Genomic DNA, 26274 nt, shown 5'->3' with positions numbered 1-26274 from the left:
GCTAATTCATACTTAAGCTCAGGTGCATTGGAGTAGAGAAGCCTCAAAAACATGCAGGATTCTGGCCCTCGAGGACCGGATCTTGACACATGTGGTGGTGATAAAGTGCATTATAAGTCTACATTTAGACCAAACTAGATTTATTTTTTGGGAAATACGTATAATATTTTCCTCGGAAATACGGCATTTTAATTTATAAATCCAACTGGAATGTATCCGCCGACAGGTACGATTAGTGAATTGCCATTTTAGGAGCGAGTCCAGGCCCTACTTTGCATGAGCTTCTGTATAAGTGGTAAAATCTGGTTTTATTATACAATTTAAACAAAAAAAGCACAGCACTTTAGAATCACGTTTAATGTCTGCATAGTCAACACTACAGGAATTATAAAAGAAAAACAAGCACTGACTCACATCACATTTAAAAGTCAAGGATGAGCAAATACAAGACTGATGACTCACAATATCAAATGATATGGTGTTTTCTGCATTGTGGATTGTGTTTGTTGTTTAATAGCGCGTTCAAGCACAAGGGGATTCAGGTTATATGGACCTTTTAAGTATGATTATTTACTGTACAGTATGCACAATAAGACGCCTCAAAGTGCAAAGAGGTATTACTCTACAGAAATAGTTATGTAAAAAGGCAGGGGGAAGGCAGGGGGATTGACTAGGCGGGGGGCAGAAGGGGTTAGAGTTACATAATCAATCCAAAAGGAACCAGGTCACTAAACCAGTGACACGAAAACATAGCGTAGAAGAAAAGACAACAAACACTGACACTTTCACAAGTCAAGTTGTCAGTCCAAGTCATCGGGAACTAATTATGACCATACAACGTCAGTATTGTTTTATTGAGCTGCAGCTTGTGGGAGATCATACAAAATTTGAATGTCTTAATTACATTCAAATTGATTTAGTGGGAACCATTTTTCAAGATTGTAAACTGCACCAATAATAATAATAATAATAATAATAATAATAGTCCAGGCTCCGCCCTTCCTGGGTGGAGTTTGCATGTTCTCCCCGTGCCCGCGTGGGTCTTCTCCGGGTACTCCGGTCTCCTCCCACATTCCAAAGACATGCATGGCAGGTTAATTGGCCGCTCCGAATTGTCCCTAGGTGTGCGTGTGAGTGTGGATGGTTGTTCGTCTCTGTGTGCCCTGCGATTGGTTGGCAACCAGTCCAGGGTGTCCCCCGCCTACTGCCCAGAGCCAGCTGAGATAGGCGCCAGCACCCCCCGCGACCCTTGTGAGGAATAAGCGGTCAAGAAAATGGATGGATAATAATAATAATAATAATAATAAATAAAAAACTATATATATATATATATATATATATATATATATATATATATATATATATATACATACATTCCTGGGAATATATCGTCTGATTCTACATTACTTACAGTTTTCACACAATTTAACGTTAAATATCAACTTTTCCCCGTCCATTTTCAATGGGACACTTTGAAATTGAAATCCTTCAACACCATTTCACAAGGCTTCAATGATGACAGCAAGTCTGCTGTGGATCAGTGGGTAGTGCGGCGGCGCATTGTCCAGTAACCAGGAGACGATGGTTTGAATCCCAGCTATTCTGATTGAAGTTTATCATTCGTCTACAATTAATAATAGTTTTTTTTTTTCCTTTCTTTTTTTTAAGCATTCAGCTTTCAGCATTCCCTCACAATTTCTGGAGAAATTGCACTTTGTCTAGTTACAACTACTATTTCTCATTTTTTTTTAAATGGTCAAAAACACACTAACAAGTAAAACTGTATTTCCATTTCTTATGCGAGGAAACAAAAAAAAAAAAATACTGGCTCCTTTTGCACGCAAAAACAACAAACAAAGTCTATGGATGCCACATGAAACCCAGAAGCAGAAAATGCAGCAAAGACGTATTCAGTTAATGGTCCCACTCTGACCACAGACACCACCGAGTAACCCCTCACAGCTGCCACATCCGCCCTGACTGCATCACATTCTACTCAACTGGAAATTCCCCGGGACAAACCCCCTTGGTTACAAATTACAATCACAACTTTTAGTTCAACAGAATGACGTATATGTGATAAGCAGGCGGCGGGCGTTGAATTTGACAAACTACGTCTCTGAAAGTATTACCGAAACAAATGTTGCTTTGTATGCTGGGTCTGAAACTGCGGTGGGACACAGAAGCGCTGGTGTTTAACACGAGCCTGCTTCTGACGGGCATTGCAGCTGACTGCCCTGCACTCCAAAAGCCAAAGTTGAATAAATCAAGTGAATCTTATAAAAACTGAAAAACAGATCCCGCGATATGTTTGGGAGGGAGAAGGGAGGTGAAAGGCATGACTTACTCTAAATGAGGGCTTACATAATAGGACCGTGACCACGCACGCACACGCCCGTGCACGCGCGCACACAGCGACTAGGTGAAGAGGCAAACTTGAGAGTAAAAAACACGCAACAGTCTGTATGCTCAAGTCCTTATGTAAGTCTGAGAGTCCATCCCCGAACATTTAGCAATGGCGTAGGTGCACGAGCATCGCTAATGTTGCTCTGCACGTGAAGTTAAATTAATATTTTTCCTTCACACACTTCTTCCAAATCTTTTGACTTTAGTGTCAGAAAAGTTCCAGGACTTGAGTTACAAAAGACATACTTCAAATCTAAAGTGGAAGTTTTCCTTTTTGGAAGTAATCCCCATTTGAGTCTACCAAACTTTCCCAGTTTTGTCTGCCACACCTTCATGCACTCCAGAAGGTTTTTTTTGGGTTTTTTTTTTCCAGGATCCTGTCATCATAAAAATGTTTGTACTTCTCGACCAGGAACTACAGACGAGTTGTCCTGCCACATATGTCGCCTCTTCCCCCACACTAAACAAAGAAGACTAGGGATAGAACAATTATCAGCTGGGCCGATTATTGACGCCAATATTCTGAGTTTCGACGAATATCTGCCTTAAAACAAAAACAAAAAAACAAGTGACGGCCCATAAGATTTCAATTTAAAAATGTTAAATTCGGGGAACTCTTTATTTAAATCTTAAGCTACCTTTATAAGAGATGTGGCTTACTTTTTCTTTGTTTGAAATAAAAACAAAGAAATGAAATTTTAACATTTAAGTTATTTTGAAATTTTGGAAAACTTATTTTACTGTAGAAAATTATAGCTAACTTATTTAAGTTTTCATTGAACTTTGTAAGAACATGCTGATGATCCAGAGTCTGAGTCTTGACAATAGTCAAAGTCTATTGTCTAAAAAGATATATATTTAAAAAAAACAAAAACATTTTGCAATTCTGAAAAGTTGTTCCATAAACATTATATTGAAAGACATTCCAGCAATGTAAAGAGTTTCTGTTTTTGTGAAATTTTGACACCAATATTTTCCTTTCAGTGACAGTTAAAACTCATTTGCTCCCGAAAACGTATAAATATGTTTTAAAAAATGTTTTAAGTGTCACAAAGACGTATTTATACGAATGAGTTAATATCAGCTCCAAATATCGTTTATTGCCTTTTTGCCTACTAATAATTGGTAAGTAAGTAAGTAAGCTTTATTTGTATGGCACTTTTCACAGACACAGGTCACAAAGTGCTTTACAGTGTTTAAAAACATGACATAACTTAACTTGTTTGGGTTTAAAATATCTTTTGTAAAACCAGTCCTGAATGCAATAACAATAATATGTAGATAGTATATTTCACAAGCAGTACGGCTATTATACAACTAAAATCTACACTCTGGCTTGAATCTGATTAGATTGTGTAGGGGTGCCTAAAGTTGTGACTGGTGAGTGCATACAAGAAATCAGCTTGTGTGCGGAAGCAGGAAGGATTTAGTAGCCGATACTGCAGTTAAATAAAGACTTGTGTTGCAGGTTAGTAGCATGCGCGGCTTCATGCGAAGGAAGAGACTCCAAATATGCAGACTGACACATGGCGGGGCAAATACATTTCGGCACCACTGCCATTTTTATGTCAGAGACAAGAGATACAGCACATGACAGGTGTGCGCGCGTTGTGCGTGTGTGTGTGTGTGTGTGTGGGGAGGGGGGGATCAACTCTCATGCCCCAATGAATACCCTCTCCACCCCTTGCATCCTCACAAACACATTTTTAAACACAGGTGCACGCACACGCACACATGCAGCATGGGTAAATGGCTCCTGCGCACTTTTATCCTCCACAATTACAGCTGAAGGTCACACAGCAGCGGAGGGGCTGAGTTCCAGGAAAGAGAGAGAGAGAGAGAGAGAGGGAGGGGGGAAAAAAATACCGGGTTCTTATGTAACCTCAGCCCAGAGTTGGAAGGGGCCCAGGAATCGTGCAGTTTGAAGCGCAGGGAAACTAGGACACAGCCTCAATGACTGCCACTGTCGTCACAGTTCCACACAACTCATTAATACGTGCATATGGCACGCACACGCGCACACTCACAGAGACGCACACACATGGTCACAGTGTCCCCTATCGGCACTGAGAGGACGTACAGGGGAAACACCATCAATCCGGTGTATAGAAGCAAAACATGGCAGCACTATGGATTATTTAGTTTGACCATTTGTCACAATCTTTTTAAAATAAGGTTTGAATGGGGCATGATTTACCAACTTATTTTAATCTACCTTTTTGTACCTATTTGATGACACATATTCATAATGCACTGACTTATGTGCCTGTTTACACTACAGTAAAATGATTTAATTAAAACCCATTGTATTAAACGAGTGTTTACAGTGAATACTAGGGATGTAACGATAAGGGCAAGATCGTGATTATCGTGATATTAAAACTGACACAATATCGTCGTCGTCATGTTCACAATATTTAAAGGGAACACATCTGTTTAAAAAGTCCGGTTGATTTCCATTTGTGCAGTTCTAGCACCCTCTTTTTTTATTTTTTGTTTATTTGTGCAATTTAATTTTCATTAGGCATGTTTTGGCCTTCTATGTTTTAAATCTGTGCTAATTGTCAGATGAAGGGGAACGTAATATGCTTGTGAAGCGTCAATATGTGGAGGAACTCAATGTGTGCGTGCATTAGCAAGTAAGCGCCTCGATATTGTTATTAGAAATTGTCGATGGTTTATATGCATTGCTATTATGTACAAAAGTACAATATTGTGCTTTTTTTGGTATGAGCTCTTTTTTTTTTTTTTTTTTTTTTTTACAATATTGTGACCTTTTTTAAATATCGCCAACCCCTTCCACAATATTGCGCTAATTATATATTAATGACCTTCATATCGTGATAATATCGTATCGTGATGTTTGGATATCGTTACATCCCTCGTGTATACATGCTTGCGTGATGGTAGTGGCCCTCAATAAGTAACTCACAAAACATCACTTGCCATCCACAACACGCAAACGTTCCATTCTCCCGTTGCTTCTCTGCTTCATTTCAGTTGACCGTTTTCCACTATTGCGACAATGGGACAATTTGTTGAACTCAGACTAACTACAGCACACAGCAGCAGCTAGAGTCACTACAAATATAACAGAAGCTACAAGACCCAAGGACACATATGGATAAGTAAAAAAGAAATAACCTTAGGCATATCCATCTCATCATCAAAGGCCCTGAGCTGAAAGAGAGCAGAAGGTTTGCGAGGTTAGATAACAGGCCAGGATGCTCAAGCTGAGGTCAACAACACAGCGTGACGTGTTAGTTAAGTGAGTAATGCGGACACTCCTTCAATTCAGTGGCCCATAAAAGAGTATTTGTGAATTCTGTTGCTGTTGACTGTTAGCCGCTGATTAAATTTGTCACATTTGACGGAGGGCTGCAAAGATATCTGAGAAAGTCCCGATATGTGGCAAAGATTGAAGGATAGAAAGCCCTTCAAAATAGAGAAAAAAAAATGATTGTAGCTCTAATAATACACATTAATTTGCAACATTGAAAACCAAAAATACATTCTTTATGGTAATTTTTTTCTTTGTTCACACTGAAGTAATCGAGTAACACCTGTGTTTCTGAGGAAGTTGGCAGTCGAGGCTGAAACTAGCAAAGATAAACAAATACCCTTTGTGTCTTAAAAAGAAGAGCAAAAACTGATAAACATAAGGTATAGCACTGTACAAAAGTTTTAGGTCACCTCTAGCTTTGCTGTTCTAATTACAATTTTCATAATAGTCATTTAGAAATACTTTTACTTTAATCCAGACCCAGGTGGGTCCATATGGCGGAATAAAAGAACAATAAATGAGAATAAGAGAAAAAGAAGACAAATAATAACAATGATAAAATAACAGCAACAATGTAACAAATATTTAAAAATCAAAACAGATTGTTATGAAAAAAAGGTACTATTTAATTTTGGTGAGGATCTGTATGACTGCAGATAAAGAAATTGATTTTTCAGTCAATATGACATACAGTAAATGGAATAGTCCAACCAGTAGAATTATAATAATACCACCCATATGTTCATCATTTTCTATAAACCATAAAGTATTTACTATACATTGAAAGTATGAACAAACAACAATGACAAACACGATGCGCTACAATTTTTCCACTAGTGACATATGGTCATATGGCATTGTTAAAACAGCAAATTCCTAAAGCAAAAATTCAAAAGGCTTTCAGGACAAGAGCACTACACAGCAAAAAAAAAAAAAAAACCCTCATAAAATAAAGGACATAATTATAATTCTTTATATGACTGCACAAGTGAGTGTGCCGTGTATCTCCTACCTTCTCTCCATAACCGCGGTCTTTCGTCATCATCTCTCGAAGTGTTTGTAAAACTTTGATGCATAGTCTCTCCTCATTTTCCTCCAGCAGCTGCTTGGTGTGTTTGATCAGCCTACACAAATGCATTCATGAATATCTTTTATTTCTACCCCAATCGAAAGCCATCGCTATTATTATCTTACTTGCAGATGAAACCTCCGCTTTCACACTTTTTGCGCGAGTCAGTGTTTTCTGGGAAAAGCAGCTCAGGCCGATGCAACACGTCCACAAGGACAGACAACTCGGCTTGGACCAACGGACGCAGGCGGTCCTCCAGTGCTGACACGATGTCCTACGTCGCACAAACAATGTTAGCACATCAGATGCTTGAATCTGTTTAAAAAATATGATACATTACACACACTGCACCTGCAGCCGTTCAATGATATTCCTGTAGTCACGTGACGCTGTCACCACGGAGTCTCTACGAGCGGCGTTACGAGCAGACAGTCTCCAGCTCATTGCCGTTTTCTGCACAATGTTGTTGGATTTCACAAACAAGTTGTTGACTTGGTTGTCAAGGTCTACAGGGATGGCGATGGCTCGACCTTTGGCTGACGGTGATGCACAAAAAAAAAAGAGAGAGCTCAGTGCCAAACATCACATTTTAGAAGTTAATACATTGAAATGTCCAGGTGAATGTGTACGAATTCATTTTTATGGAGTTTTAGGATGGACATTCAGCTTACCAACATCTGACAGGACTTTGATACAATTCTCCACAGAGCCTTTCTGGACAGGGAACAACCAGTTGCAGTGGTAGACCCTGAACACTGCCTGCAACAGCTGCACAAAGACTGGCTGTCTGGTCTGAGGAGAGAAACAACATCTTATTTAATTCCTATCAAGTCATTTCTTCACTCTGCAATGACGATGATTGTAATAACAATCAATCCATTCTTTTGCTAGAGCGCTTGTCCTCATTAGGGTTGAGCGCGAGCTCCAGCCATTCTCAGCTGATTTGGGGCAAAAGTACACCCTAGCTTAGTCGCGGATTGCAGGGCACATGTAAATAAACAACCATTCACACTCACATCTATGGCCAGTTTCAATTAGACAAGTTTACAGAATGTGGGAGGAGTCAGTGGTGCCTACAGGTGGTGGTGCTGAATAATAATAAATTAGTGTCTTAATTTTGAGTTCATTTAAAGTTCCTTTAACACCACATTTTTTTTTTTTTTTATTAATGACCGGCCATTACTTGGAAAGCCTGTATTGGGGGAATTCCAGTTGCAACACAGCAGACAGATAGCTCTTAATATTAAAAGAAAACTGCACTGAGCTGTCAACAACGTCTTACAAATGCAATTATGCCATCTAGCGGCAGAAAAATGAACAACACAAATCCAAATCACACTCGTTTTTTACAGTACAGTACATCTTTTCAATTTTAACTCAGTTTTATGAATTACAAAATTATTGTATCAATGACAGAAAGATGCAGCCATATTTCTATTAGTTTAACATTTTTTTCCACTTTTATGTTAACAAGAGTATGAAACGTAGAAAAAAAAATACATTTTATTGTACATTTAGAACCAATCTAAAATGTGTGATTCATCCTGAGTTAACTATTGAAGTCATGCGATTAATCACGATTAAAAGTTTAAATCACCTGACACCCTAACTATTATACATTAGACTTATATAGTGCCTTTCAATCAACCCAGGATGCTTAACAATATTCCATAATCCTTTGGAAAATCACTGCCTCTAAACCTGTAATCTTCAACACGTATGTGTGCACTCCACCTTAATTAAATCAAATAAATACCTGGAATATTTTCCCCAATAGAGATGCCTGTGGCAGAGAATACAAGCGGGAAAGAAATGAAACATGCACTGAAAGCAAAAATGTCATACAAATGTTATATGGCAGTTCCAAACATATTTATACATTATCAATTACCCAATGAGATCAGAAGGTGCTTATACGTGAATGTCGTCCATGTGACGTAATTATGTTTGTCATTCAAACTTGTCTTCTAAATCAAGTTTGCACTTGTTTGCATGTGCAAACCTTGAGTAAATCCGGCTTTAAATAGACCTAAGACCTAGGAATACTACAAAAGGATGCACAACAATGGATCAGACATTTGTAGTCATTGTTCACAAGCAGTATTTTCTGAAAATGTTGTCAAAATACTTGTCAGGCCGCATAAAATCAACAAAATGAAATCTTTTACATTTGACAATACCAGATTCACCCTGTACAGTGGTGCCTTGAGGATGAGTTATTTTCTTTTCATTAGTCAAAACATACAGTATGTGATATCATCTTTTCCCATTGAAATGAATGGAAATGGAATGAATCAGTTCCAGCCCCCCACCTTCCAAAAACAAACTAAATTGTTGAAATGTGCAATCCATTATATTGTTAAGTGGACTTACATATTTACAGATTTTTGTCAATATTTTTTATATATACTATTTTAATCTTGTTTTGGTTATGTTGGTTTGTTTATCAATGCAATTATAATGGAATGCTTCTGACCCCTATCAACAAAGTAATGACATAATTAAATAAAATGAAAGTTCTTGTCATAATACATTAATGGACTGCAGCTTCTCTTGCTGCACGCAGTCCTGCCAAGATGCAGTAATTTTATTGCAGCGGGGTGTGCCTTGCCTAGAACACCAGTGGTATTAATAACGCCTCGACTCTCTCTCAGCTCATCAGTAAAGCACTAATATTTGTCAATCTTCACAGAATAGAGGATATACGAATGTGACCACTGTTATATTGTCAGTGCATATTTTTGTTTGTGCTCAATCCAAAACTGCTGCTTAATTTAAAGAGTGTTGAGCTGAGTTCACTGCCATCATAAAGCACTCGTATCGCAAGTCTATGCTTGCAAATCAGAGCAAAGAAATTGGTCGGACGGCTTGAATCTTGATAACATCCTGTCAATTCGTGTCAATTATATCTCAAGGCACCATTTTATTTGCAAAATAGCCGAAAGACTCATATGCTATTACCTAAGGTCACTGCAGTGGACAGCACAGTTCTAATCTAAAGATCAATGTGGGGCTATTCAGTTCTAATTGCATGAGTTGAGCTAATGGGCATACTTACATTCTGCCTGATGGCCGCCTGAAGCGTGACATAGACATTAATAGAGTGAAGGTTATGTAACCGTTATTAAGCGAGAGAAACACATAAATCTAATCTAGCAGCTGGTCTCATGTTAGCCGTGCTTCTTGGAAAAGCCATTCACCCTTCTTAATGATAGACACCTGAGACTCAGTGGAATAGGAGAGCACTGGCGTGCTGGGCAGGATGATCCATGGACAGCAGGGACTTCACTATTCCGTTTTAGGATGTTTGACAACTACATTATTACATAAAGAGATCTAAATCAAAAGCTGTTTCAAAATTACGTACATATCCGCTTGCTGCATTTGTCTAAATTTGGCCATTCAAATTCTCACATTATTAATTTAAAAATAAAGGAAAATATTCTCAGACACTGTTATGTTGACTGTTAATGCTATATGTATTCATTTAATCTTGAACACACTTTTAAGTATGATGCAGTCATGTACACCAACACAAAATGCAGCTATAGAAAAAAATAAATAAGATAAAAACTGAGCACTACTACCTTTGTAAAGATTGATTTAAAAAAAAAAAATAATCTTTATATTGACTCATTAGATTGTGCCTAATCTTGCGAATTCATGTAAATGGAAATTGGACTGTAATTAACATTTACAGTTGTTTGCCTGGTATTGATTTCATACCTGCAAGGTAGTGCTCTGGTCAGAAAAAGGTGAGCTAAAAAAAGTGGTGACGATGCTCATGACAGTCTCAGTCACGTAGCGCTCCAGGATGGTGTCCGCGTGTTTTCGATCGCTCGTGTTGTTGCAAACCTGTAAACAACAACAAATCCTGCTCGGTTGGTGCGCATTTGATTTCCTGATCTATTGAATCACTGTAGACGTTACCTACTCTGCAAATGTCAACTAAGAAGTTCTCAAAGAGTTTCCACATGTGGTTGGAAGTGTAGATTTCCTTCATTTCGACCTCAGTGTCCACATAGCAGTGGTTTAGGAAGTTGATGTAAGCAATTTTCACCTAGAGGGGTATAATGTGCGTGAAACGAGACATTTTAGTGTAATAATATGTAAGCAATTTACTTATGTGGAACTCACCTCTGGGATGCAGTCCTCATTGGTCACCACTCGCACGATGTCATCCAGTGGTAACAGCGAGTTACATTTGATCTCAGTGTACACATTCTTGCCTTCCGTGCAGACGGCTAAAAGCTCCACCAGGTGAATGTGGTACATCAGCGGGCTGTTCTCATCCATGCGATCCCGCTCTGATCGCATCATCTGTACCAGTGTTTGAAAGGAGGCGCGGTCATTATAGAAGACCAAAACGTCTTCGCCCGCGTTCACCAGCTGTGCAATCACACAAAAAACAGAAGCTTGCATGAAGACATCAGCCAGGACACAGACGCAAACAGTGCATCACCTCGGCCATAACGATGTCCTGACACTTTTTGATGAATTTATTCTCTGCTTTGACGATAGTCTGCAGAAATTTGAGGTATTGGACGTTGCGGCCGTGCGTCTCAATGCAGTGGACAAAATGTTGAACCACACGCTCGTTGATTTCACTGCACAGCTGGAAGTTGTTCATGAAAATATGCTGCATGGTGATGGCTTCCAAAATCTGAAAAGCATAAGTTGTTGCACGCATGACTTTCAACGCTGGGACTTGCCATTGGTGTTTTGATCGCTCACCCCAGGGTTGAGGAACAGATTAATGTGCTTGTGAAGCAGAGCTTGATTCTGCTGGTTCCCAGCGCAGAAGTTTTGCAGGAACTGATGAGCTAACCTCATAATATCCTGCATGCGTAAATCTTCACCCTCGAGTGGGAAAAAACAAAGTTTGACTTATTCATTTACACTAGAAAACTTAATAGGTTATGTAGTAGTAGGTCACAGACACCTTCTCATAAGGGATCTGCAGTAGCTCAAGGACGACAGCATGAGCCCCCATATTCCGCAGTAACCTCTGTTGCTGCTTTTTGCTCTTCCGACCTGACTGGCCCTCCTGGACACAAAGCCTGCAGAGGCGAAGGAGGATCTAATGAAAGAGAGAGAAGTGATTAATGTTTAAAAATGGGGAATATAATTGAAAGCACCCTGCTGTCCGCACAAGTCTTAGAAGTATATATTTCAGTTTGTGGGGTAAAGCTCTGGAATGGTCTTGTTTCTGAACTGAAAAAGACTCCAAATGTTAAGAACTTAAGAACAGATAAAAATGGTCATTTACGTTCATGTATGCAGGGCTGGAAAGTTGACTGGTTTAGAGGTGATTCATTCTGTATGTGTATATGTATGCAATTTTATTTTATTTTGTTAATTTATCCATCTATCCATCCATTTTCTTAAACCTCTTGCTCCTCACCAGGGTCGCGGGGGTGCTGGAGTCTATCCCAGCTGGCTTCGGGCAGTAGGCGGGGTACACCCTGAATTGGTTGCCAGCCAATCGTAGTTTTTAATTTACTTTATTTGTATTTTATTTTATAAGTTGTTAGCGTTAATGATTTGGATTGTAAGGACGGGTAGGACTAAATAAGCTTTGGCTTTTTTCTGCCCCTTCTCGAACCGAACATTTTGTATGACCTTTTTTGTTTCAAATTTTTATTTTATTTTATTTTTTTAGTATTAGTTCGAGACAAATAAAGCTCAAATCAAATCAAATCTAATCTAATCATAATAATAATAATAATAATAAACACCAAACATTTTGTTTGATTGGTAACCACTTTTGATGGATGATGGTTACCTCTTTTACAACCCTGTAGTTGTAACTGCTGGTGCTCTCCGGTTTGTTGGGCTTTTCAGTTCCTCCAGATTCACCCTACAATTGATAATACACAAAAAAAAAAATACAAGGTCCAATATGGGTTATTTAAACCTGGTATCAGGATCACAAGTGATCTTATGACAAACCTATTGTTAGTATGCACACATGAAGAGCACATAAATTTGACTCAACTTGGGGTGGCACGGTTATAGTAAAAAAATAAAAATAAAAAAAATAAAAAATCTTCCATAGTAAATACTTTCACTTTTACAGTGTTGAATGCACATTTGTTGATACCTTTTTATGCTCAGACTCAGTGGACAGCCCCTCTCCTGTATCCAAGACCTCATCTGGGCCCTGCCTTTTGTATACCCAGAGTTCAGACTTCTCCACAATGGAGCGCAGTTGGTCCAGATCAAACTTAATTTGTTTGTAATTTTCCACGTCTTGGCTGGTGACTAGCAACTGGACCTGGTGAAATGTTCCAGGGAAGGATCAATAATGTAGGAAAGAGCAGACAAATCGATCTATACTGACAGCAGTTTTTTTTTTTTTTTTTTTGTGTAATGTCGAACGTTACCTGCTTAAATGCCTGAAGAACCTCCTGCCTTTGGCTGAAGTGTCGAAACAAAAGTTGGAGAGCCCGGGAAACCAGAGGGGGATAGTCGTGCATGGTCAAGTGGAGAAGGACTCTCAGGAAAGTCCGTCCGCCATGATCGTCCAGGTCCAAGGGGGTGTTCTCGTCACTGGTCGCACACACCAAAATCATTGAAATTACCCATACTGCTTTGATTTGCAACTGCTATATTCAAAGTGCGATTGATTACCTTCCGCCAAATATTCCTTCTGCCTGCTCTTCTATGTGCTCAAAATCCAACGCTCCTAAAATGGAACAACGAGTACATAACAACGCTGGCCATATCAATTTCTATGTGCAAAAGATGAATCTCACCTGGCATATTATTTGGACCTTCAATTGTTCCACTTATAGATAATTCATTTTGAGAGTTGCTCTCATCAAACTCCCTCTTAAAGATGGACAGCAGACAGGAGATTCTATAGTCCAGGCGGACATTTAAGATGAACTGTGTAGAAGAGCAAATAATGAATGTTTCATACAATTCCAATTTATTCATGGGTGTCATTGCCAGTGCTTGTCAAGTACCTGTAGGATCTCAATGATCTTCAGCTTGGTGTCCATGACCAAAATATCCTGTTTCTCTGGTTCAGTCTGAGTCTTGACAGTGTTTCCATCGGAGCTGCTATTTGAGGTTGTGGGGAGAAAGCCTCCACCTCGAAGGACCACCTGAGACATCAGCTCCCCAACGCCATGAATGGACCTTATCACATTACTACCTGGTATAACATACACATACAACCAACAGAAAAATAACAAAACAATTTTCTTTTGTTAGTTATTTCGCTGTCCTTCGGTACCTGCGCACTCTGGGTTTTCATACCTTTGTTCTCATCTCCCTTTTCCAGCTTGTTGAATGGGAAAATTGTGCTCACGTGGACACAGTCTAGAATAGCTAGCAGGATCTTGGTGAGTCTTAGTAAGTCACTGAAGTTGTAGAAGCCAAAATAAATCAGATTCCTAGACAAATTCACTACCTAAAAAAAAGAAACAGGAAGTGATCACTTTATTGCTTTTTTTTCCCTGAATGCGTGCCATGATAAACGTGTTTTAAATGTCAAATTAGTAAAACTCACCTCAAAAGTGAGCTTATTCTTTTCTTTATCCGCAAATGGAAAGCTCTGACAAACCACATCTCTGAGGTAGTTCTCAACAAACTCCATCGTCTGTGAGAATCGCTCCTTAATTTCATCTTTAGATGTTCCGTCGTTGTCATAACTACAAGGAGATAATAATAAAAGCATGAATAGAGACTAAAACATGACAATGTTAATTGTTGCCATAACCTGTCCATTAACTCACTCGTCGATGGCAATTTCAGATGGGATCTCCGACCATAGTCGCGCATATTTGACGGGCGTGACCTGTTCCTGGGGGTCACGGTCTACATGCATGTGCAACATCATGCGGCAAAACGAGGCTCGCAGATCATAAGGTAAGTCTTCATCTGACATACAACGCAAGATCAAGTCTACATCCAACTGGCCAGAGATCTTGTTAATGGCCAGGTACTGCCTGTCCAAACACATCCTGGCAAAGAGATTCAGCTGGTACCTACAAAAAGGGTAACCATTCAAAAAGAACGATTACCATGCAACAAACCTCAAAAGGATTTCCTTGAAAACAAAAGGCCAATAACTACCTATAGTAACTGATCACCTCCTGGTCCTCTTTTTGACCCTCCTTGGCATCCTGGGCCAACTCCCTGATGCTTTTGCTGCGGATCTCTTTGTTGCTGTCCTTCCAGAACAACCACACCTCCTCCTCATCTTCCTCCGACTCCTCAGAGTTGTCTCCAAGTACTTCCCCTTCAATCTCAAATCTTGACAGCACTAGTCTGCAGCCGGAAAGTGTGGAGAAGAAGAGAAACTTAGGGAAATGATAAAGATACACTTGCTGACAACTAGTGATTAAAATGTATGAATTTTTGTCATGTTTAGAGTGACAAAAATGATCCAATTATTAGTATCCTCACAGTATTTTTTTAAATACCTTTTTTAAACAAACATTTTATCAGTTTATTTGTAAACTGCGACTCATTTCGCCACTGCTGCTCACTTTTTAGTCACATTTTTCGGTGGTTATACAACACACCTCTCCTTCCTGGCATACAGGTTTGCACAATTATTTACACTCTTGATCTGAAATCAGCTCAATTGGGGTCCCTTTCAGAAGAGGGGGCTAGGGATGTAACAATAGTGATATCACGATATAAAAACTGCCACAATATTTTGTCGTCGTTATGTCACGATATTAAAAGCAGCACATCTGTTTCAAATAAAAGTCAGGTTAATTTCCATTTGTGCAGTTCTCGCACCCTCTGGTGGATAGTTGTTTTTTTTTAGTGCAGTTTAATTTTCATAGGGCATGTTTTGTCCCTTCTTATGTTTAAAAGCCACACTAATGGTCAGATGAATGGGAACATAACATGCTTGTTGAACAGTCAAAATTAGTACCTCATATATATTATATTTATATATAATGTTTATATTTTTATATTTTTCATTGCTCTAATGTGTGTGTGTTTTTTTTTAGTATGAGCTCTTTTATTTTATTTTTTTACAATATTGTGACCTTTTTTGTATCGCCAACCTCCCCACCATATCGTGATAATATCGTATCGTGATGTTTGGATATCGTTACATCCACTTACTTAGTTTCAATTAGTATGTCAGCGTTAGCTGGATCCAGCACAGCATTGCAAATCAGCTCCTGTGTCACAGGAATGGATTTATTCATGGACACACACAAGTCCGACAAGTAGTCCAAGAACCTAGACATACACAAATCATACTTCATAAACAAAATAAGTAAATTAATCAAAACAATTTCTGCAAACAAATATCTCCATAGAAATGCATTAGAATCAAATCAATGCTTTTCCGTTCTGGTTGGTTCATTACACATTACCAACCTGGGCTCACGGTTCTTGCGGACCAGGCTGACAAACGTGTCAATCTCTGCAGCAGTAATGTGTTTCTCCAGTAACTTGCGGTTGTTATGGAGGAGAGCTGTGATAGTGTCTTCTGCCAGAACATCATAGCCAATTTGTTTCTGCATGAAGCGAAATTGCTTGGCTATATACTCCTGTGGATGCAAGCCGGCAGACAATGAGTGCATGTCACCCCTTGATCTTGTCAAGTTCTATGCGGAGAAATTTGTGAAATAATGCCTTGACGGATCACTTGATTCGTCGAGTCAGCCATTTTGCAGAAAAATCAAGCCTTAAACAAGTTTTCCATTCTAGATTCCGCTTTGTTTCATTTTAATGAAAGGGTTTAAAAAAAAAAAAAATGTATGATTTTACTAGTTTTAGGATCTGCAGTTGACTATGTTTTGGGATATTTGTATTATAATATTAATTGCTAAACGGCCTTGGAAATAGAAAATAGCACTCTTATGATTCACTCAATTTCACGTCAAATATTCTCACTAATTTATTTTCCTCAACACATTAGTGCTGCTACAGAAAAAAGCCCAACGACTATTAAGTCACTGGAAGGCACATCAACACACACAGCAGCTGCAAGTAAAAGTTATGTCAGGTCACTCACAAATCAAGAACACAGAACCCCTAGACCAGAATCCCTGTACCTGGTTCTTGCGGTAGTCCTGTTGGGAGTGACGCAAAACCCGGTAACAAAGTCGGCAAATGTGTCTGAAGGGGGCATGACGCTGGTCAGCGAGCTCCTCCAATCGAAGCATTGGGCCATCACCGCTGTCAGTAAAGGGGGCCTGAAGCAGCTTGAAGATCTGAATCCAGGAAGAGAATTTGAACATGGCTATGAGATCTCATAAAAGGTGCTACCAGACACAAATTTCTTCGCCACAAAGTGCTGAACTACCTGTTTAAGAATATTCTGTTCTCTCATGAGTTTTTGCCTTTCTCTGTTTGGTTTGTTGACCGTAATCTCAAGAACATCCTGTCCATTGTTGGGAATGTCAACAACAAAGAACACCAGATCTTCTAGAAGTTTTGTAACTGCTCTGGTTGTCCATGCAAAGAGAAAAATCAGCAAATTTCAAATTGAAGATTTAATAATTACTAATCTCGGCTTTGTACCTTCTCTCATTCTGCGTGATGGTGCCTTTTTCAAGCTTCCCAGCAATAGAGGCCAGCACTTTGCTGGCATCGTTGGCAAAGTCAAGGTCTCGCACTTCAGCTGGGGAGACGGGCACAATTGCAAAGGCCTCTTTGTCCTCTTTCAGTGCAGACGTGCCAATCTGTCATGTGCAAAGGTATACGGAATGTCAGAGACGAATATCGACTCACATAGATGTGAGTCCGATAACAAGGGCCAATGGACATCAGACTCTGTGGATGAAGTATATATAGCTAATTGAACCTGGGAAATTCTACACTTCCAAATTTGTGGTAACAGTTTGGTGAAGGCGTGTTGGTAGTTTGTGATGAACTACAATACAGACTATGGCCCAGCATTAATGACTGTTGACTTTGAAATCATTTCCCTCCACACAGTGTAAGCTGAGGAAATAAATCATTTACATCATAACAGTGTGTTTCACATCATTTGATCACTAGCAATTTTTTTAAATCAAGATATAAAAAAACAACTTTACTTATACACTTACACGAAGCATAACAGGTTTTTCCTCCTCTTTGTCAATGGGTTGGTTGGTGCTGTGAACCCATGTGTTGGTGCACAGGTGTCTGAGGCGCACATATGAATTCCTGAAATCAGATTTTCATATTTTGAATGTATTAATGCTTAATTTTACTACTACTATATAACCAAAGATGCTGAGCCAGTTAAATCTGAAGGCAAGTGAAATATAAGCCAAATATAAACAAAGGCACCTATGAACATGTTGTGCAACATGATGGAGAAACAAGGTCAGGCCAATAGGTTACACATGAAGCATAACAGGAAGTAGTTAATGCTCGCCTGTTATGTGCTCCTATAAATCACATTATGTCAACTTAAGACACTAATTTACTAGAGTACCTGGGTACGAGTGAGTCCCCTCCTCTTAACGTGGTCGGGTCCAACTCAAATATCGAAGAAATGTCATTTCCATCAGGGACGGAGACAAGTGTGTACATCACTTTATCCGGTACATTTCTCAAACGGGCCCGCAAGGCCTCTTGCTCCGAATCCAGCTGGAAAACAAAGGTAAGCAGCTTTGTCAGCAAAAGGGATTCCTGCTGTAATACTGTGAGGGGATAAAAGCATTATTGTTCTGACAACAAAACAAAAACGCTTCACTAAACACAATGTAACTGTCTGAGGTAAAAGTCAAATGATTCCATTAATAAGCAGTGTTGTTTGCAAGAAAGTCTTTATGCGAAACAAACTACAAGTAAAAGTTTCATGGGGCTAATAACCTTAACTACAATAGATAGCCTGCATTAATAGGAACCTGCATAATCTGCTGAACTCAAGTAAACAGTTACATGACAGTCAAATGGCAGTTAAGAAATATTTCTCTCTACATATCTCAGTAGAATTTGATGGTGTGCCTTATGTTGTAGTTACTGAATATAGATTTTGTAGCTAACTACACACGCCATTCATCTTCTTCTCAAACAACAATAAATGCTATCATTTTTCTTGATTTATTTCCCCCCCCCCATTAATGGATGTAGAGTGCCAAATCAAGACCACTCAGCATCTTGAACAGTGAAAAAATATTATCAGTCGATCACTGCCATCTGCTGGTCATCAATACCCACAAATGAGAACACAGTACAGTACTGTAATAGCAAAAAAGTAAAACTGTTGTACTTAATTAAGACTCTTCACAAAAGCCTGCCTTGTTCAACTTTTGGTGTTTGTTTGAAGACACTTTTGCACACATTATTACATGTTCTGGGAGTGAAACTTAGTTAATGTAACTTAGTATGTCCAAGATGAGTGTGGCTCTTACTGACGCACGTGACTCTAGACCCTCGTCTTCATATTCCGGATTCACCTTTAAATACACAAAACACATTGGTAATGTATTTCACAATATCCATTCATTTAATATCCATCAATACACACTGCATATGAATACTTCACAATTTAATTGCCTTGGAATTCCTGTACTGACCTCTGCAGCAAGGTAATGTCCAGTGGCCAGGTGTTTAAACCTGAACAGACTGTTCCAGTAGCCTGCACCCCCTCGGCAGGGATCATGTTGTACAACCTGATGTATACACAAATAAACTGTTATAGGCGTATAATTTATTAAACAGTGACACAGCAAGGAAGTGTTCAACAACTGTCTGGACATCACTTTTACACCCTCACCTCTATTTCCCAAAGGGCTTTGCTGCTGGTTGCTGAGGTAGCTGACTGCCGTCCAGTGGTGCGAAGAAACACGTATTGTTTTTTCCTGTGATCATCACAAGTGAGGAATTTTTCCTGCTCTGCATGAAACAAGCGTACCACATCGCCCTGGACAGAAGGATAATATGTATATTTACTGCTTACAGTTGAACAGTAAAAGGTAATGACTCAGGGAAAAAAATAGACTGTTTTTGATTTACAAGCTTTAATGCTTTAATTAAATAAAAAAAAAAATACAGCTTACATTCAATCAATACTGACTGATACTAGTTTTGTTAAGTTATTCCCGATGATAAACATTGTACAAAGGCCATAACTATAAGATGCAACATACCAGAAACGATATCTGTATAGCCTGACAAGGAATATTATAAATCACATATAAGAATCACAAGTTAGAGTTTAAAAAATTAAATAAAAAAAAATAAAAAAAAAGGGGGATGGTGTAAAATTGTCTTACATAATGTACAATCTATTTTTTCATTATATGTGAGGGGAAAAAAAGTCACAATTTAATTAAAATTTAATAGATACATACTGTATGTTGGATCTTTGAATGTAATCCAACTGTGACTATGATAACATGATTTATCTTACAAAAAAAAAGGTATGGATAATGCTGCCATTCAACAAACCCCTTTTAGGATGATCTCTTGATTGTCACTCCATTTCATGAACAAGACGATCTTCCAGCTTGTGTTACAGTTGACTGAATTTACCTTAAAAGAAAACAAAAATGAGAGTATGAGGTCACTGAAGGCATCATCCAAAACGTATTTACGTGTGTAGTAGTATTCTAAATTGATTCGCAATTCCATGCAGTAAAGCGGAAACATGTTTTTATAGATCAACCGGGAACTGTTTTTCTGATGCCCAATCAATTAATTACTTTTGACGTATGTATTTTAGTAGCAAAGCACCAAAGAAAAAAACGAAGTGTCCCTGTGGGCAAGAAGTTACTAACAACTATAAATAACCATCTTAGTGTGAATAGATGCTTTTGGAGTTAAAAAGAAGCAGTGATGCAAGAGAAAAATCACAACATTGTGAGCACACAGCGAGAGGTGGTGGCTTTTCTATCAGCTGGCTGATAACCGAGCAGCAGTAATGTGTTAAAAATAGATTCTCCAAAGCCAAACACGCCCACAGAGAAATCAAAAGGCTTGAGATGAGATGCATCAGAACCACCAGACCTCGTTGCATCCTGGGTTATCTACAAGCTGGTGTGTGCTGGCGTGGAGTGGCTGGCCGGCGTTCACTGGGTTCAGCACCACTTTGTCACCAATCACCACCTGTCATCACACAAAACACCACCAACATTCAATACATTTAAAAAAAAGAAAGTCGTCCTTGTTGTTATGTGGATTTTATTAACCTTTTTACATAATTTGTCAAAAGCCATGAAGCATGAAGCAATGAGTATCTTGTCAGGTTGATAATCAGAGCTCCTGTAATAGCTAAAATGAGTGTGGGAGGAGCTTATGCGAGCTGCTTATTGCCTGGGTGCTGGCCTACAGCACCGTGCTAGGGCCAACAAGAGATTCGTGACCAGGTAAAATCCTACTGTGCACTGGCAAAGGGCCATGTAGGGATATAGTAGATCTATGCAATCTGATTGGTGACTCCTACGCTTGGGTCATGTATACACTGACAGAGGTTGTTTAAAAAAAAAAAAAAAAAGTTTCTGTGTATTTGTTGGGTTGTTTTTTTTACCACATGTAAATTGCATTTTTATCGAAATAAAATACCAAAAAATCTGTTTTTGAAAAACATTTCCCCCTCCCAACAAACTACCAGAATTTATTTTGGCTTGTCTCCGTTGTATGACGTCAGCAGGTCCTTCCATGATTTTTTTTTTTTTTTTTTAAGTTTACATGTCATACATTATTGTATTTAATTGATTAATATTCCGCATTAATGAGCTTCCCTATCATTTGGCAAATAAGACACATTATCCTCGACTGGCCATTTTCAATATCGCACTTTTTCCACAAACTACTTTCATCATGCTATTGCATAATCAAATCTTGTTGCTTTGACATGCACTTGGAAACCTGCAAATATCAGAGATTTGCTTAAAAATGTGTAGGCATTTTTTTTTTATTTTTTTTTTATTTATTTTTTTTTTTTTTAATACCCGCGTGCACATGTACTGTACATAGCGATGTTAAAGCGGAATGGTGGCCTGAGATACATTAGCAGAATGTACAAAATACAAATTAAATCAATGTCAGCGTCATAGTTTTAAAGTTGTCATCTGAATTGTAGAACCAGATATTTTCCTTATATATTTTTTTGCCAGTTACTCCTTATCTCACTGAGTAAAGGAGAGGAAAGAGGAAACATATTGTACTTTTTATGTGAGGGAAGCACCGATTTATGAGCCAAATGTATCATCAAAAGACTTCCATTGGAATTTCACAAAATAAGACACGGGGTTTGTTTTAGCTAAAGTTCACTTGCTTGCCACTATCTGTCATCTGACTCAACAGGTAGGCAGTTTTTATTGCAGACTGAAATGGCTTTTTGAAACATTTTATTATATTATGATGGAGACAGTTATCTCTACTACAAATACCACAAAATACGGCAATTCCCCCCATGTGTATGTTCTGACTCACACTGTCCCCGATGGAGCGCAGCTTGTAGAAGGGCTGGATGTAGAACCAGGAGCCTTCATTTCCTGCAGGGTCCAACATCACCCTCATGGCGTTCTTCTCCAAGAGTGCAGGCAAGCGCTTGTTCACTGTCAAGTATTTGTTGCTCTTTAGGTGGAGGAGCTAAGAGGGGAAGAAAAGAGGAAATATTTTTGCAGTTTTTTTTCTTTGTGGAGAACTTTCAACGGGGGGGGGGGGGGGGGGGGGTTGTTAGAATAACAAGATAAAAATATAACAGAGATGAGATAAAAAAAAAAACATAAAAAAAAAAAACAAAAGGATAATATTATTATTATTAATTGTAACAATAATAACAACAATAATAATAATAATAATAATAATATTAATAATAACGCTGGTGTCGAGCTGAAACCTTGTATCTTCAAAATAGTCACTTTTCAGGAGACCCCAATAATGGCATGTTTGTTCAACTATTAACATTGCATCCTCAAAGCAATTCTCAACATTTTAGAATGGTAAATAATTTGTAAAAACTATCACCCACACGTGTGGACTGACCAACAGTATAGATTTTTGGAAAAGTATGACATTGATCAAATTGTTACTTACACACGATCATTGTCATTAGGTACAACATTATTTGCACTGGCATTTGCATAAATTAATTCCAGAGCTTAATGGTTTTTGTAATCTTGGATAAGAAATAATAAATCATAGTCAAGAGTACAAAGACTGCGAAATGTATCGTAAGTGGGATTAATATTATGTTTCAGTGAAAGGCAAAAACACTTATGACAAACCTGAATAACATTCCCATACTGAATGACTGTTCCAAGTAGCTTTTTGTTTTCCGAGTCATTTTGTTTCTTCTCCAAGTCAGCTGCATGCTGTAAAGAAAAAGGCAGATCAGGAATGGGGCAGGCTGAAATCTCTATTTACCGCATTATTATTGTGCACCAACACAACACACAAGAATAATGTGAAACAGTTTGCCAATTTGAACACAGTGACAATTAAAACACTACATAAATGCAAACTTCAGACCAAAACTGGCTGTCCACATATGTATGTTAACAAAGGAGAGATTTCAATGTTCTTTTTTATGAGAATGTGGTCAGATAGCCAACTGCTTTAAAAGGTATTGTGTGATAGCTTGAAGGGTAAGGAGGAAAGTGAGGAAGGAAGAAAAGTTGGAGTAAAAGGCTTTATAATGGTCTATAAAAAAGATTTGTTTAAAATTCGACCTCAGCAAATGTACTTTCCTGAAAATATAAGAGTACAGAAAATGTACAATTCCATAAAACTTTCTACAATTTTATACATTACACTTGCTAAATCTAGCAGCAAAATAATCATGTGAAAACATTTCAAAATGTCACATCTTTGTGTTGAGTGTTTGAGCCGTGTGGACAGCTTGGTGTGCAGTGCCCTCGGCCCGAGTGATGACTGTGAGGCCAACGTGTTGTCACACTTACGTGGAGCTTGTTGAGGAGCACCGTGTCTGTGTTCCCTCCAGGCTTGGCCGCTTTCCAGAATTGCTTTTGGGCCGAGTAGCGGTTCATGGGACACAGTCTGAAGAGACAGTCTTCCAAAGGCAAAAGGTGTGAAGAAAGAGGGACAGAGTTAGTTTTTTATTTTATTTTATTTTTTTTTTAAATAAATGTACAATGAGAGAGGGACACAAACAGAGTCATTAAAATCAGAATACCATGTTTAGACTAGAGGAGAGGAATATAACATTCTGAATAAATTTTTTACCCTCACTGTAGGCAGACGGGGCCGGGCGAATTTGTCGGCTGCATGACATCACTCCCTCCACAACTTCACAGCACGCATGGATTTTTTTTTTTCACTCACTCACCACTTACAAATAGGTTAGGTGTTATAATTTTCCTTATAAAAGTTGAATTGTATGCTGAAGGAAAACATCGATTAAACTGTCAATTTAAAATCAGATGACTACAGTACATTATGACTAAAACTAAAACTAATTAATTTTAGTCAAAAGACTACAGCTAAAACTAAAAAAAAATCTTGTCAAAATGAACACTGATTCATGCACATTTAGGACTGGCGGATTTAACTTGCAGAATACCACAGCCCTTCATAAACATAGCGAGCCCAAGTTACACTACATATTATGCACGATAATTTGCAGTTTGCTGTTGTGTGCGTGAATGTGTGCATGAGCCGCACTTCAAACACACTCAGCACTCTCTTGAATGAAAATGGAAGCGCTTCAGCTAGTTTTGATGAAGAACAGGCAACTGTGTGCGTGCCAGTCTGTGTCTGCAGCCATTTTGTACAAGATAAGAAACATTTGGTGGTGATCTGCACAGGGCGTGCAAGCACGTATGACGACCCAAGGGAGTGCACGGCCGCAAAAGTGAGGTCAGTTCGAAAGAACAACAATAATGTGAGGCTCTTATCAGTGAATGTGTGACTCATTTTCATAGATAGAGTTGAAGCAGGAGGGAGAGCAGCAGTCTCATTTGCATGAGGACACAGTTGATGTTAACAGAGTTCCTCTTCTGGCCTTGAAAAGTTCCTCTTCAGCTGCACTACAATCGACTTCACCTCTTCTCAGACCCGTCTTCTATTTTGAGGGTGTAAGAAAGGGAAGGAACAAGAAAAGAAAAACTGGACGATCCTTCCCCTGTTCTCTCACTCTCTCTTCCAGCTTTGGTTGCAGCAACATGTCCAAATATGGCCAACCAAGAGGAGAGGAGTGGGATGAAAAAAAAAAAAGAGGGTGGGGATTCCCTATCGTTAACGTCCATATTCTTTCATCCATTCTTTGCCTTTATAAATTCCACAAATTTCACCACACTCGCTCCATCTCGGCAAAATGTTCTTCACCTTCAACCACATCAGATATGGTTTATTTTACTCTGAACCAGAAATCGGTTATAAAAAAAAATGCAGAAACGGAAGTGGCCCAAAAAATGAGGAAGACAGGAAGACGGTGAAAGAATGTTAAGCAGAGAGAGACAGGCTGCAGGAACAGTGGAGCTACACTTGCAATCTGCTTAATGTGCATTGCACATCTTTCCATGTTCTCTTTCAAACATGTTCTGTAAACTGTAAATATACCGCACTGCAGTTCAGCTGTGTTATAACACACAATCTTGAAAAATGCAGTATACTACATGTGTTGAAATGTATCATGTTTTTAATTAAAGTCAACTGTGAGAGCACATGTTGCTTGAGTTGTACTGAAACAGGGCTCAGAATTCCTTCTGGGGTCACTGGGCAGGAGAACTGCTGGGAGAAATCCAGAGCCATGTACTGTATCTCCAGGAATCATTAACATTCTTGTAATGTCAAGAAATCTTTTCCTAGCTGGGGGGAAAAAAAAACACACCCCATAATTTTAATACTATAGTTTGTTACAGTACATTACAATAACACATATTTTATCTCCTATACAGTATCTAATTAGGTAACAATACTAAATTTGGTCATACAAAGTAACCAGAATATCATATCTGACCCCATCAAAATGTTTTCTTTTGTTTGTTTTTCAGCCCATGATTGCCTCGCAATTCTGAGGTGTAACATTCTTGTGAAGCACGGTATTAAATACAAATTGAAAGTAGAACACATTCATATGTCAAAGATGAATTAAGTGTAATAGTGTTTTTGTTTTTTGTTTTTTTTAATGCAATAATCTGTATAATGGGCATCAATTATATATGGATTGTCCTACTCGCAGTTGGGCTCAGTTCCAATCCCTTGTGAATAGCGGGTGCCTGCTGTATTTGTTATCCATAATGCTTCACAAAAACAGCATTTTTCACCTTATGTCACTAGTACTTGTTGCTGCATGATGACGTCAGCTCAGAACTGTGTAGTCAAAGTGATTTTAAACAGTGCTGTCTTTTTCTATGCTTGAAATGGAAAGGCAGCATCCTTTCATCTTACCCTTGACCTGATAACATTTTCCACAAAGGTTAAGGAATGGTAGCTGTATAGATTAGATTTGACTTTCCGAAGAGGCTCTCTGTCCTCTGGTCCTACACTTGGAACCACCAAAGGCAGCACTTCACATTTGTGCAGATATTTATAATATAAATTGCATATTTTTTTGAAGATAGCCTCTCCTAAGTAAACATCCAAAAAAATGTCATGTGATAGAAAGACTTCCTAGTATCACTGTGAA

At 38.6% G+C, this 26274-nt stretch overlaps 1 protein-coding gene across 10 annotated transcripts in view; it reads right to left on the bottom strand.

Annotated features, from left to right (window-relative positions):
* The window catches only part of LOC144024216 (inositol 1,4,5-trisphosphate-gated calcium channel ITPR1), a 65192-nt gene that overhangs the window by 31521 nt on the left and 7397 nt on the right, over positions 1-26274 (bottom strand). For 3 of the 10 annotated variants that reach the window (XM_077530364.1, XM_077530365.1, XM_077530369.1), the window contains exons 4-40: positions 23588-23697; positions 22913-22999; positions 22116-22274; positions 20688-20786; positions 20130-20213; positions 19456-19602; positions 19256-19351; positions 19091-19135; positions 18169-18323; positions 17795-17894; positions 17265-17425; positions 17047-17188; positions 16796-16954; positions 16116-16288; positions 15855-15974; positions 14844-15038; positions 14504-14755; positions 14278-14419; positions 14025-14178; positions 13730-13920; positions 13517-13649; positions 13392-13446; positions 13145-13310; positions 12862-13035; positions 12544-12618; positions 11701-11838; positions 11493-11618; positions 11221-11421; positions 10896-11147; positions 10693-10818; positions 10485-10613; positions 9817-9834; positions 8515-8541; positions 7430-7550; positions 7110-7294; positions 6884-7032; positions 6702-6813 (exon numbers count right to left, since the gene is read on the bottom strand). In XM_077530364.1, coding sequence (XP_077386490.1) covers positions 6702-6813; positions 6884-7032; positions 7110-7294; positions 7430-7550; positions 8515-8541; positions 9817-9834; positions 10485-10613; positions 10693-10818; positions 10896-11147; positions 11221-11421; positions 11493-11618; positions 11701-11838; positions 12544-12618; positions 12862-13035; positions 13145-13310; positions 13392-13446; positions 13517-13649; positions 13730-13920; positions 14025-14178; positions 14278-14419; positions 14504-14755; positions 14844-15038; positions 15855-15974; positions 16116-16288; positions 16796-16954; positions 17047-17188; positions 17265-17425; positions 17795-17894; positions 18169-18323; positions 19091-19135; positions 19256-19351; positions 19456-19602; positions 20130-20213; positions 20688-20786; positions 22116-22274; positions 22913-22999; positions 23588-23697 — 4958 coding nt within the window. Of the gene's footprint in view, positions 1-5550; positions 5587-6701; positions 6814-6883; positions 7033-7109; positions 7295-7429; positions 7551-8514; positions 8542-9816; positions 9835-10484; positions 10614-10692; positions 10819-10895; positions 11148-11220; positions 11422-11492; positions 11619-11700; positions 11839-12543; positions 12619-12861; positions 13036-13144; positions 13311-13391; positions 13447-13516; positions 13650-13729; positions 13921-14024; positions 14179-14277; positions 14420-14503; positions 14756-14843; positions 15039-15854; positions 15975-16115; positions 16289-16795; positions 16955-17046; positions 17189-17264; positions 17426-17794; positions 17895-18168; positions 18324-19090; positions 19136-19255; positions 19352-19455; positions 19603-20129; positions 20214-20687; positions 20787-22115; positions 22275-22912; positions 23000-23587; positions 23698-26274 lie in introns of all 10 variants that reach the window. The other 7 variants (XM_077530361.1, XM_077530362.1, XM_077530366.1 and 4 more) reach the window with 5 other exon arrangements.

Source organism: Festucalex cinctus, chromosome 8 (genome assembly GCF_051991245.1).
Source record: "Festucalex cinctus isolate MCC-2025b chromosome 8, RoL_Fcin_1.0, whole genome shotgun sequence".
Taxonomy (NCBI): Eukaryota; Metazoa; Chordata; class Actinopteri; order Syngnathiformes; family Syngnathidae; genus Festucalex; species Festucalex cinctus.
This window is presented reverse-complemented; position numbering and strand designations above follow the sequence as displayed.